Source organism: Denticeps clupeoides, chromosome 11, assembly GCF_900700375.1.
Source record: "Denticeps clupeoides chromosome 11, fDenClu1.1, whole genome shotgun sequence".
NCBI lineage: Eukaryota > Metazoa > Chordata > Actinopteri > Clupeiformes > Denticipitidae > Denticeps > Denticeps clupeoides.
In genome coordinates, this window is record NC_041717.1 from 15614314 (window position 1) to 15628057 (window position 13744).

At 42.7% G+C, this 13744-nt stretch overlaps 1 protein-coding gene across 5 annotated transcripts in view; it reads left to right on the plus strand.

Moving 5' to 3' along the window:
* The window catches only part of apba1a (amyloid beta (A4) precursor protein-binding, family A, member 1a), a 35655-nt gene extending 21977 nt beyond the window's left edge, over positions 1-13678 (plus strand). For 3 of the 5 annotated variants that reach the window (XM_028995415.1, XM_028995414.1, XM_028995416.1), the window contains 11 exons: positions 3773-3883; positions 4126-4165; positions 4247-4392; positions 6575-6607; positions 7942-8028; positions 8384-8569; positions 9019-9198; positions 9384-9596; positions 10113-10232; positions 10307-10447; positions 10771-13678. In XM_028995415.1, the coding sequence (XP_028851248.1) occupies positions 3773-3883; positions 4126-4165; positions 4247-4392; positions 6575-6607; positions 7942-8028; positions 8384-8569; positions 9019-9198; positions 9384-9596; positions 10113-10232; positions 10307-10447; positions 10771-10842 (1329 nt within the window). In that variant the 3' untranslated portion in view covers positions 10843-13678. Of the gene's footprint in view, positions 1-3772; positions 3884-4125; positions 4166-4246; positions 4393-6574; positions 6608-7941; positions 8029-8383; positions 8570-9018; positions 9597-10112; positions 10233-10306; positions 10448-10770 lie in introns of those variants that run through there. The other 2 variants (XM_028995417.1, XM_028995418.1) reach the window with 2 other exon arrangements.
* The last annotated feature ends 66 nt before the right edge of the window (positions 13679-13744 follow it).

Sequence of the window (13744 nt, forward strand, 5' to 3'; positions counted from 1 at the left end):
AGCTTATCCGTGTCCCAGAGGGACTCATTTGTATTCAGGCAGAGCCGCATATGACCGGCATGTGTGCAAATGGAGCTGTTCCCCGTAACGCCGACGGTCCCCTTCTGATAAGGGCATAGAGAGTGGAATAAAGGGAGGAGGAGGAAGCAGCAGAATGGCTGTAGAGCACTGACCTGGTTAAACAGAGAGACCTGCAGGACTTCCCACTGTTTCTGTGCTTTTTTTCCGGTCCTTTCCCTGTCCTGCTTTCACTTGAACACAGCCTGCCTGATATTTAACTTGGGACACTGTTGTGTTTTTCTATGAATATAAAGTAGTCAGGCTTTAAAAAGCCCCCTTTTCTACTGTGAGGGTCTCACTGGTGCTGGTGCAGATAATAGTCTGCTGTACTCCTCACTTGATGGATGTAAGTCTCTCTGTGGGACACAGATTACAAATAATACTACTAATAATAATATCACCATATATATTTTGTTCATTTAATGAGAATATGACGAGTTGTCGTCACAATAACAATTTCACCTGTTTAATGTTGTGTGTATTAATAGCTACTGGAGACCACAAGGGGGCAGTATGAGATCTAAACAACAAAGTTATGTTGATCAACTTGTTTGCATGTTTACAATCAGGCGTCTTTCACTGCTTCCATATGACAATTAATTGTAATTTAGAGAATTAGGGGTTTGTCTGGTTACGTATGTCTAATTATATCTGAAACATTTTTCCACCCTAAGTCTACTTGTGTGGTTGTGCTCTCTCTAATATTTATTAATTAGTGTTATTTGTGTGTGTGTGTGTGTGTGTGTGTGTGTGTGTGTGTGTGTGTGTGTGTGTGTGTGTGGTACGGAGGATGTTTTTCGTTGCCAGTTCTTTGGATGCAATTACTGCCGAGGAGGAAACAACGAGCCTCGTTCTTTCTTCATTGAAGGAGCTTAATTAAATTCAGCGAGAGTCACACACCCCACAAGTAGTTTCACGTCAGGCTCAACAAAAATGGCATCTTTCACAGATGACCCCAGATGGTGTTACTGTGGTGTGTGTGTGTGTGGTGAAGACACTCCCTGACAGTCACACATCCAGTAGATAAAGTAAAAAATAATTCCTTTTGGGTTTTGTGTTGTGCAGAATCCACCTGAAGTGTTGCCTAGTGGGTGAGGTCAGTATATCATCATTGGGATATAAGCTGGGCTCTGCAATACAACACTGTGTGTGTGTGTGTGTGTGTGTGTGTGTGTGTGTGTGTGTGTGTGTATTTATTTATTTATTTATTTGACTGAAATGGACATTGTATTTGGCCATGCTTTATTATGTTCTATAATCCCAGATGGTCACCACATTTTCTCCTTTTTCCGTCACATTTACCCATCATCTCCTGAGCAATGGCTGATTTGGCACGAGGACCCCACAGCCTCCAGTCTTCAGTGTGAGTTTGTGCGACTGTGCTCAGTTGGTCCAGGACAGCCATGACGCTGCATGCGTTTTCTTTCACTCTATCATTTATTTAGCGCTGCCGAGAGCATGTAAATTATTCAGCGGGTTTCAGATACGGTAACCCTAGAGGGGCATGGATGTTGGTCTTCTAAATGCCACCAAAAGTGTTTTATATGTTAAAAAGATAGAATAAGAAGATAAATGACACATTTCATGGCCACCAAAGGAGGTAGTGTTTTTTTTTTTTTTTTTTTTGGGGGGGGGGGGGGGGGGGGTGTACAAAATAAAAGGTTGGGAATAAAACACCTTTGTGAAAACTACTGTTTTAATAATTGTGGGATCGGTCATCTGGCATTAATCAGACCCTGGGGATGAACCCAGGAAAAAAAAAAAAAAAAAAAAGGTTCTTTTAAGCCAGACGTGCAGACGTCCAGGCCAGTCCGGGCCGGACCGTAATCGGATCTTGGCTGACCGCTGAGTTCAGTGGCCCGTGTGAAGTGCGATCTTTGATGGTGTCACTGAAGATGAGTTAGCTGGTGTTACTCAGTGTTACTGCTGTAGCCAGTTGTGGACCAATTGTCACTATTGCACGATGGAAAACTTCTGGACGTACCAAGTTGACCACGAGCATGGGGATGAGGTTGGTGATGAATGATTTTGATGTAAAAGTTTTGTTCTATGAAAGATATTAATATAAATTGGCTTGAATCATTTTTCTCTCAGACCTGTGAGCTTGAATGGCTCATTGTCATCTTGTGATTAGTTCTTTGTGTGAACATGTCAGAATTTGGTGTTGGTTGGTTGTATTACATTGTGAGCTTGTCATGAGTACCGCATTTAAACAGTGTTAATTAAAAGCTGAATGAAGCTCCTTATTGTTCAATAAAACAGCATTGCAGTCGGTGGGTTAGTTGGCACAATAAATGTAAAGGAATGGACATGAAAACAAGTAAAATTTTAAGCAGGCAGATTACATTAAATTTATATTATATTGATCTAGTCAATTAATTTATGCAAATTTCCCAGATAAATTGGATGTTGCTTGAAATATTTCAGTAATGGATCAGATCCTGTTTCCTTAATTGAACTTGCTCATTGCTTTTATTAATCATCATAATCTATAGCACTTGCCACAGTTTTAGCTGTTTTCTTTTATCGTGAAAAGGGCTGAAATTCTTTGGACCTATTACCAGCCCTGCATCGGTGCCGTTCTTCACAGTCAAGACGCTGCAGAGCCAATCACGTTTTTTCAGCCTCCGGGGCTCCTGAAAAATTGATGAGGTCTGACACTTTGAATGCAAAGCTGCCTCAAGATCCTATTAATACAGATTAATAGGGAGCCTAAATGGAAACAACTGGCATTTTGTATTCTATGTGACCCAGCAGCTTGCACAAATTGATGAAAGACTGGTTGTCAAGCCATCAATGAATTGAAAAATGTAGTGCTACAGAACAGATGTTTTAAAATGAATACCATTTCCTAAAATCTTTTAAAACATTTAAAATGATCCAGAGGGACTTACAATCAGTAGTTACAGGGACACACACACCCCCCTGGAGACACTCAGGGTTAAGTGTCTTGCTCAGTAAGTGGGATTTGTGGTCTTTGTGGTCATCTGGTTCATAGGCCAGATTCTGATCATATTACATGTATACCACCCTTTTAGGAAAGGGGTTAAATAAGCATGTGCTGTAATATAGTATCAGAATAAAAATTGCGTTTATATGATGAACACGTACCAGGAATTTGATTCTGATTCATGGTGTCTGTCAAACACAACAGTATGAACAACAACAATAAAAAATCTAGTTTAATATCTTATATACCAAAAAGACACATTACAGAAATAGTACAAGTGTACATAAAGTACAGGTGCGGTGATGTGGGCGTTAAGCAGTGAGACGGTAAAGAAGCTGTTCATACTCTGTCCTATTCCGCAGGCTTCCATATCGTCTGTCAGAGGTCAGCAGGTCAAAAGGTCTCTGTCTGTATTGTGAGAGATCTGTGATGATGCCTTTTTTTTCTGGTCCTTGAGAGGGACGGGTCCTGGATGGAGGGCAGGGGGACACCAATGATCTTCTCCGCCACCTGTGTAGTCCATTGCAGCCCATTCCTGTCCTTTTTAGTGGCTGCTCCATACCAGACTGTGACGGAGGAGCGCAGGACAGACTCATGTGTAGTTGTGGATCAGTAGCGCCCGTGGAAGGCTGTACTTCCTCAGTTGCCTCGGGAAGTACATCCTCTGCTGGGTCCATTTCAATTTCTTTTCGTCTGTTTCTCTTTATTCTGTGTTCTGGGGTCAGAGCAGGTCTTTATTGGCTGTCCTACTTTACTTTACAGTCTCCTGGCTCAGGCTCCACCTCTCCTCAAGGGGCGGAGTCTGCCAGCCAACAACTGCGTATGCATGAGTCGACTGACAACTTTGAATCCCCACCTCCTGCCAACAAGGAGGTAGGACTTGCATCTGTATACTTTTTTTTTTTTTTTTTTTTTATTTTTTTTTTTTTTATATATATATATATATATATATCGTAAATTTGTTAATTTTTTACATCGCAAAAGCCTGACATTTTATAGCCATTGTGTGTGAAGAGTGGGCTTTGTTTTTGGGTCTATGATTGAATATACTAGTATCCAGTTAAACCTTGTGCCTCATCACAATTCCATTGTTATTTTTCTCCTCGGTGCCCTAGTCTCGGAGAAGCCTGGCCTCCTTCCCCACATATGTGGAAGGTGAGCATCGTTCCTCATGCCGTGTCTGTTCCCGACCCACTTCCTCGCGCCTGAGGCTCTGAAACCCTCTCTGTCCTGCAGTACCGGGCCCCTGCGACCCAGAGGACCTCATCGATGGCATCATCTTTGCTGCCAACTACCTGGGCTCCACTCAGCTGCTGTCCGACAAGACGCCGTCTAAGAATGTACGCATGATGCAGGCGCAGGAAGCCGTGAGCCGGATAAAGGTGAGAGACGCCGCTTCCTCTTTCCCGAGTCCTTTCTCTCTGCCTCACTCTCTACCCTTATTTTTAACCCTCAAGACTTCACGTCTGAGGAAAGGCAAAAAAATCAAAATAAAAATCCTTATTCCTATTAGACCGTGGCAGACATTTTCAGAGCCAAAAGATCAACCATGTCGGCAGAGAGTCTGATGGGTTGTAGCTAAGCGTCATTCTGAGGCGATTTTTCTGACGTCCTGCTATCTGAAGCCCCGGCTAATGCATCCTTGATTTCTGTCTGAAAACAAAGAGACAATTTCTAGACACCATTACCGCGCTGAGTGCACTTTCAGTCAGTCCTTATAATAAGTGTGACCCTTTTCACTCAGTCGTGTTTAAGACCAGCAGGCCGGGTTCGATTTGAGGTGTCTAATGTCAATTAGACATTTTAGCTGATAATAATTCAGTTACATGACTTACAACCTACCAGTACGGTGTGTGTTTGCGCACGGGCCGTGAAATATGCTTGTTAAATCTGACATTTCCAGGGCCACTGTCAGTTCGCCCCACCTCAGTTATCGCTATTCATAGGCAGCGCCGCAAACAACAAGCTATGGACTCATAGTAGTAAACAACTCTAACTCTATACTTTTTTCTTCGTTCATTTAATAATTCTAACTTAAAACCTTGTCACAGGGAAAGCAAAAAATGACAGAATAACTTTTTTTATTGTACTTTTTTTCATTGGAAATATTGGCGTATGCAAATGCTGGACACTAGGGAGGTTTAAATATTGCACAGTGCGATGCAGTAGTGGTGACAACAGTGTAAAGTAGTGAAAGTAGATATTCTGTAAGATATTGTTAACTCACACTAAAGTATGTTCCCTGATGGTACACGTGTTGAGGGTAGAATGCAATTTCGAATGCATGGCGAGTTGATCCTCTTTCTTGTCTCCTCACATTGTGTTAACATTGAAAGCCATGCTCATCTCTGTGGGGGCATCAGTGTGCTGCCATACTGAACTGAAGAGCCAGCTCCTGGCACACAGCACAGTATGGCTCAGCCATCCTCTGCCCATGTGTTCTGTCTCCAGGCAAACATCATCAGAGCATCTCGCTGGTGCGATTAAATATATGTATTAACATATATTGCCGTTGCAGCATGTCAAACGTGCACGTAGGGATAAACGACTGGGTGAGGTGCACGCATCAGGCTGGAAAAGAAAAATGACGTTTGGAAAAAATTCTCAAACACGATAAGAAGATAAATGTGACTTGCAGAGGTTTGTCTCATGGTCTAAATTATTTCCGAAGACCCAGGGTTGATTAAACAAGCGCAGAACGGGGGCGGTCTAAATCGGCCCGTTTTATTGATCGCTGCATGGGTGGTGGTGCTGGTGACTCACCACTGGCATTAATCATCGTTGGGGGAAGAATTGGCCATAAAGCCAGTCAGTCCTCCTGGTTTCAGCCCCTCCTCAGTCCTGACCTTTTTCATCTGGTCGAGGTTTAAAACTTTGTTCAGTGATTTGTTTGCATTACGTGTCCAGCAGGGATCATTAAAGAGGACATATTGTCTTTCTGAAGGTTTTCATGTGTGGCCTTCAGGGCTGCTCTGTAGTATTGTTTTTTTGGGGTTGAGATCCCTCAGCTGGTCCTCGTCCGTGTCTGTCCCCTGGTGACGAGGTGTGAGAATACGTATTCCAAATTTACGAAGCTTCATCACATAGCAGAATAGATCAATTTTATCAGAGACCTTCTCAGACTGATTGGCTTCAGAGAAAGACAGCAGCAGGGTGTTTCCTGTTATTTTTTTCCACATATGCAAATATCAATGTGAAAATTGGACAAAAAAAAGTGATCTGGTCTGTAAACAGGACAATTAGTTAGTGAGACGGACCCGGAACAAGTGAGACATCTGGTGTTGAGCAGAGGAAATGACAACCCGATGCACACAGTCGATTAATGAATGGAACACTCCACTACCATCCAACTGCAATGAAATTCGTCATCCAGCTGTCCGTACGGTATTACTTATGTATTTATTTATTATTTTTAGCTCGAACTGAACGTGAATATGACCAAGCCGTGCAGACATGTCCTCTGATTGGCTGGTTCCCTGCCAATCAGATGTGCACTATGCGTTCCCCGTGCCCAGATCTCCTCTCTAACCATTCTCCTGTCTCTGTTTGTTTCATGCTAAGCAGACGGCCCAGAAAATGGCCAAAAACAGGAAGAAGGTGCAGTAATTCTTCATCAGTTTTGATGGTGTCTTTTTTTTTTTTTTTTTCTACAGTTTTTTTTGCCTGGCAGAAATCCTTTCTTTCTTCATTCCTTCTGTCCTTTTGATTTTTGTAGTTTGCTGTGTTTCTGAATCCAGCAAGACTTCCGCACGTTTGTGTATTCTGTTGTCAAGTGTGTGTCCCTCCGTGACCATTTCTCATCCCATAATCAGAGATCGCTTTGAAGTCAGAGCCCGACAGGATTGGGTAGGGTTTGTCCATTTGTGGCAAGAAGACTTCAGACTCGACTGAGGAGAAATCTAATTGCTGGATGCAGAAAATACAGGAGGGTCAATGGTGTTTGTGTGTGTTTCGTGTGTGTGTGTGTGTGTGTGTGTGGTGGTGGCTTCTTTTTTTTTTTCCTTGTCATTTGATTTAAAAAAATATATATATACATATATTTTCCTGCTGTTTCCCAGTTTTCTGACAATAACCTGGCTTTCTCACTTGGGCCCTGTGTAATGAAGAGCAACACTAACTCCGTCACTAACACCACCCGCACCGCAGAGGAGAGGTTTCCCGCCAGAGGCTCACTGAAGGACGCTGCGATTTGCCAGCGGCATCGCAGTTCAACGCCGTTTTTCGGCAGAGCACAATGTCCGTGGGTGTAATCTAAGAGCTCTTCGGTGTTCCTCTGAGTCCATCACTCCTCACTTGACCACACGCTGCATTGTCATCATGGCGTAGGAGCCTACAGACTAGAGGCGGCTGACAAACCGAAAGGATTGTTTTTTCTCGACCTGAGAAAAAAGATCACTGGTGTAGAAAATAAACTTAAAATGAAAGTGAAGTGATTGTCATTGTGAAACACTGCAGCACAGCACACGGTGACACAACAAAATGCTTTTAACCATCACCCTTGGTGAGCAGTGGGCAGCCATGACAGGCGCCCGGGGGGCAGTGTGTGGGGACGGTGCTTTGCTCAGGATTCGAACCCACAACCTTCCAATTTACGGGGCCGCTTCCTTAACCGCTAGGCCACCACTGCCCATTGTAATTTGTAATTTTCTAGTGAGGTTAATGGATTCATACAAGTCCTAGTGTATGACCATGCTCACATATGCATTCTGACGTAGAACCTGTGCTTTTGCAAAACAAATAAATCAAACAAAATATCCCTTTGAAAGCAGAGGCCACAGACGCTCTGTGAACAAACATTCCACACGTTCCACACCATCCAGAATGCCAGCCTCAGGCCCAACGCTGTCAGTGGCTCTCCAGTCTGTAGGCCGACCCGTGTGTTTTGGGGTGGGGGTGACTGACTGGGCGCGTGCCTGTCTCTGTGTGTGCAGGCTCCGGAGGGGGAAGCCCAGCCCATGACTGAAGTGGATCTGTTCATCTCCACGCAGAGGATAAAAGTCCTCAACGCCGACTCGCAGGTGTGCTGCAGCAGAGACCGCTCTACCGTCTGTGTGTTCATATGTCTCTCGCTTTGATGGCATGCATATACGTGAGATTCTGGTCAGCTCGGTGTTTTCTCTTGTAGCTCTCGGCTTTAAAAGTCTGCCTGTTGGCAGATGGTGCCTCCATATTCCTTTGATATTTATGCCAGTGAAGCTCTTTTAGAAAGCGCCACCAGAAGCAAAGCCTTTACATGCAGTCTTTCAGTTGAATAAAAAAAGATCTTCACAGCAGAGAGTGGATTGAAATCTAAGAGCGCAGCGAGGGGGGGAAGTGGCTGAGTTTTTAACAAGCCTTCTGTTATCGAAGCGTCTCCACTCCCCTGGCCCACAGGAGACCATGATGGACCACCCACTGAGGACCATCTCCTACATCGCTGACATCGGCAACATTGTGGTGCTGATGGCCCGGCGACGGATGCCCCGTTCCGACTCCCAAGAAAACTTGGAGGCCTCTGACCCCGCCCAGGATGAAAAGCGCCAGTACAAGATGATCTGTCACGTCTTTGAGTCAGAAGATGTAAGACTTTCTTTCAGATAACGGCTGGAAATGTGATAAAATATTGATGTTGACCAGGGACACCTTGTCGAAAGGTCACCTTTTTAATGGTAAAGTAAGTCACCTGGCACAACTTAAAACTGGTTTGAATGTTCGCAGTCAGGCAGCTTCATCTAGTGGCGCTATTATAATGTTAATCATGCAAGAAAACAAGGAATTCTACCGCAATATTCTAATTGACCGATTAGCGTTTTCATTCATGACTTAGTCAGCCCAAATTTTTGGTATTATTTGTTGCATCATATTATGTTAGTGAGACATGAACAATTGGAAGACCAACAGTTTTGTAATAGGCCACTTTATACAGCAGTATAAGTAGGGCTACTGTTAATAACTGGTTATTTGTTAACTTAGCTGTTGACCAACTGTATAATTGAGCCACGCCACTGCATTTCTCTGCTCTCCGCCAGGCCCAGCTCATAGCACAATCCATTGGTCAAGCCTTCAGCGTAGCGTACCAGGAGTTCCTGCGGGCCAATGGCATCAACCCAGAGGACCTGAGCCAGAAAGAATACAGTGACCTCATGAACACACAGGACATGTACAACGACGACCTCATTCACTTCTCCAAGTCCGAGAACTGCAAGGACGTGAGTGAGCTCCACTGGGTGACATGGAAATTTCTGCCTATAATTTGACTGGGCTAGTGTACATGCCATAGCTGGTAGGTGAACAAAAATGACTTATCCCTTCCCAATGGATCAAAACCTCTCTGGTATACAGTGTAGCTCTATAGCAGATGTGACTTCAGGTGTTTTGTGTTTGTTGCTCTCAGGTTTACATAGAGAAGCAGAAAGGGGAGATTTTGGGCGTGGTGATTGTTGAGTCGGGCTGGGGCTCCATCCTGCCCACCGTCATCATAGCCAACATGATGCATGCGGGGCCGGCGGAGAAGTCCGGGAAGCTCAACATTGGAGACCAGATCATGTCGCTTAATGGCACAAGCCTGGTGGGCCTGCCTCTGTCCACCTGCCAGAGCATCATAAAGGTGGGTGTGTTCTGTTGCAGTCAACCACTTCAACCCAACTGATGGCCACAGCAATCACACGGCTTATTTCCGGTTTTGGATGGTGTAGTGGGAATATCACTAAAGCTGTAATACTTAAAACTAATACAGAGACAAGCGTACGAGACTCAGGCTGTAATGGTACATGTACGCACTGAAGGTGTGGGTGGAGGCTCTTCCCATTCACTGTGATGCACTGCCACATTGAATTGTGGGTCCCTCGCTTCACGTTGCTTGTGGTTCTTGAGCGGAGTAAACAAATTAAATAAATTTTTATGCAATAAATATATTTTTAAATAATTGCTGTTTGTCAAAAGTTCACTTTGACAGTCCTATTGTGTATCTTTTAAAATCATTAAATAGATCTTATGTGTTTACCTCCTGGAGAGTTTAGTTCAGGAACTGATTGTCTATATTTAGCTATTTTCAAAAGTTGATTGGCAGATGCATCACTACAACTTTCCAGTGAAAAGGTGGCTGACTACTCTGTCTCTGCAGGGTCTGAAGAACCAGTCCCGCGTGAAGCTCAACATCGTCAGATGCCCCCCGGTCACGACTGTCCTCATCAGAAGACCAGACCTCAGATATCAGTTGGGCTTCAGTGTACAAAATGGCATTGTGGGTATTTTATCCCTCGTCTGTTACATTGGAATTTGTTCACATATACTAAACTAATTTTATAATTGCTGCAGATCTGCAGCCTTATGAGGGGAGGGATTGCTGAGAGGGGGGGTGTGCGCGTCGGCCATCGCATCATCGAGATCAACGGCCAGAGTGTGGTGGCCACCCCTCACGAGAAGATTGTACACATCCTGTCGAATGCGGTGGGTGAGGTAAGAAAAACATAGTGATGCTCTTTCTCACACATAGACAGATAGAAAACTCTCATTCGCACACATACATAAACATACACACTCATATATTCATGTGCTCAAATAGAGAGACCGAGAATCTATACAATCCCTATACAAACACACACAACACTACACCAATACCTACACAAAAAGTTTCATTTGCATTATACATACACACATAAACAATATTTTGAGTATTAATAGTATTGCATCATTAACAGATATTTCCGATACCCTGTGGTCCATACAATAAACACTGGCCAGTGTGTTCTGACCCTTCACCTTTGTTCTCCTGTCCTCAGATCCATATGAAGACCATGCCTGCTGCCATGTACCGCCTGCTAACTGCCCAGGAGCAACCAGTTTACATCTGATATCACATGTCACCTCCCTAACCCCTGACCTCTGACCCCTCATAGTCACCTTACACTCTCGTCTCTGAGTTACCTTCACTGTATGCCTGTAGGTCGGTGATTGACATGTAGACTGACTTACAGGCACCACCCTCTACAGCTTCCTACCTCTCTAGCCCCGCCCCCACTCTGTCTGCATGAAGTGCAATATTTGTGTGTGCGTGTGTGTGTGTGTGTGTGTGTGTGTGTGTACGCTTCTCACTGGTATGCTGAGGTGAAAAAAAATGAGAATAAAGGTGAAAAACCAAAAAATATGGGCGGAAGACCGATGGAAGTTATCACAGTAGAGTTTTTCTCTTGTTCTCAGCGCAGGTCTTCTGGACGTCCCCCATTCATACCCGTCTGCTGTGTTGTTTTAGTGCAGGGAGAGGTGAAGGGTAGTCTGAGTTAAAATTGGAGCGGAGAGTATTTGTTGTATGGTTTTTCAATGTTAATTTTGGGAACTTCTTAATCAGACATTCCGGATTTTTCATTTCAGTTCTTTTAATTTTTTTAAAGGGCAGGTTCAGAGCTGTGGACCAAAAGTGGGAATCATTCAATGCAATTCCTGTAACTTCCAGTTAGTGAAGTCTAAATGTGAGCTAGGAGTTTCAAAGAGACAAAAGCTTCACATCATCATTGCTGTAGAGATGTAGCTGAGAATTGTCCCTTTTTTGGTGCAGGAGATCCCAGACATTCTGAAGGGGTGTCTGTCTTGGCAATCTGCTGTGTAACAATCAGCTCTACTAGGGCATCTGAAACAAATACACTGTCATGGTGGAAAAGTCATTTGGTTGTGCCATTTAATTAAAAAAAATATATATGTGCTATATTCAATACATGTAAAGTGATCATTTTGTTGATTATGATGATCAACTCAATTCGTAATAAAGAATTCTCCATTTATACAGTGAGTAATTGGTTGCGGCTGAAGGGTTGGATTAAATGCTGCAAACAAATGACCCTTTTCATGATATTGCAATTTTTTTGGAGGATGCTCTAGAAAGTGAACTACTGTGCATCATGAAGAAAATGATTGTCTTATACTTTGAGTTCATTCTTGTTTTCACCTTAATTAATCATTAATCTTTGTTGTAGATTTAGATTTTTTTTGTTTTTGCACATTTAAACTTGAATATGCTCTGAAAAGTGGACACATTAACAGAATTTTTGTTAAATTATTATTTTTTAACTTATTAAATTATTTATTTCTCTTTGGTTTTATTAGTATAGTGGTGTTCATTACAATTTTTTTTTTTTTTGTAGTGATAATTTGAATGAATATCAAGTCCATAAACATGAGGATGCAGTGGCAATGGTTCAGATTTGCAGTGATTTGTGAAAACTGTATTACAAAATAGTCCTTTGTGCGTCCTCTCTGGGAATTTCATAATGAATGGAGAGTTTTCTTTAATGTAACAAGAGCGTTGGAGAACCCTGTTCTGAGCCCGTTGGAGAACAAATCTTACACTGGACTGTCATCTACGATTCCTCTCAGCTGTCTTGGTTTGACTGGCAACCTCCCTCTGTAATGATGCTTAACTCAACCTCGGTCATTTGAACTGTTTTGCCTGCAGCAGAGGTCATAATGGACTGAACCCAAACACACCATGCTGCCCCTCCTCCCGGACTGGGAGGTCATTTCTCACGCCTCCATGTTTACAAAGTGGCCGCGTGGCTTGACGGATCTCCCAAACGGCCGGTCACCACAGCTCCAAATTCCCGTACGGAAAACACACTGATTGTTCCGGGCGTATGTTTGGCCTTACTCTTACTGTTGTTTTTTTTTGGTTTTTTTTTTATTATTATTGTAGATTTTTTTTTTTTTTTTTTTACCATTTAAAACATTCTGAGAATAAGAGCGACCATGTGTATTTTCAGCACGATCTACGAAGTCATATGTATGCTTTACCATTCATGCTTGTAGTGGGCGTGGTGTGTGACGACAGTTTACTCCACTATAAACCAAAACCAGCTGAAAACTTCAAGTAAATACTATATTATATATTTATATGATATATACAGTACAATATATATAATTTTAAAATACACTGCTGTGCAAAAGTCTGCGATTGTAAAGAACCATCTGCTGTACGTTAGTGGACTTTGCATTTTACTCCATGGCCTACAAATATCCAGCAATCCTGCTTACTCAAGCAGGACAACAAGCCCGAATATATGGATCCCACTTCAATTATTTAATGCACAGATTTCTTGCACAGCAGTATATAGATAGATATATATATATATGCATAGCACAGAACATGTATATTAATGGCTATTTTGTGTTTGGATGTATCCAAGCTTCAGAGAGTGTACGTGGAAGCATTTAAGGAATGAGAAACCCCAGTGGACCACTTTATTGTTTCTTTTTCTTTCCTTTTCTTATTTGAAGGTTAAGTGGACTCTTTGACCTGTTTGTATAGACGCTTAGCGCACACGATGACATGAATACAAGAGTATGCTGCATACAGGGGGTCTGCGCAAGTTCTGGGAGGGTAGAACCCAGGTTTGTTCATGGATACGGTAGAGTAACCCAGTTAGAAGGTTGTTTGTGGGTTTGGCTGTAGTGGATATAATGCACTTGTACTGAATGTAATTAACCTTATATCTGTTTGTCAGTGTCGGCCGAAAAAAGGTAATCACACTTTCTGTAAAAAAAAAAAAAAAAAACAACAAACAACAAAAAAAAGGCTATGTCTGTTTTATTTTGCTAGCTTTTTTTCTGTGATGTTACCGTCATTGAGCTACATTCCTATACCATAACTGGAATGTTTGTAACAGCATTTACATCAGTAAATGACTTACATAGACCTGACTGATGTTTTTGTCAACATTATTGTCACTTTATTTTTTTTTGATCTTTGAACTAATAATCTTGCGT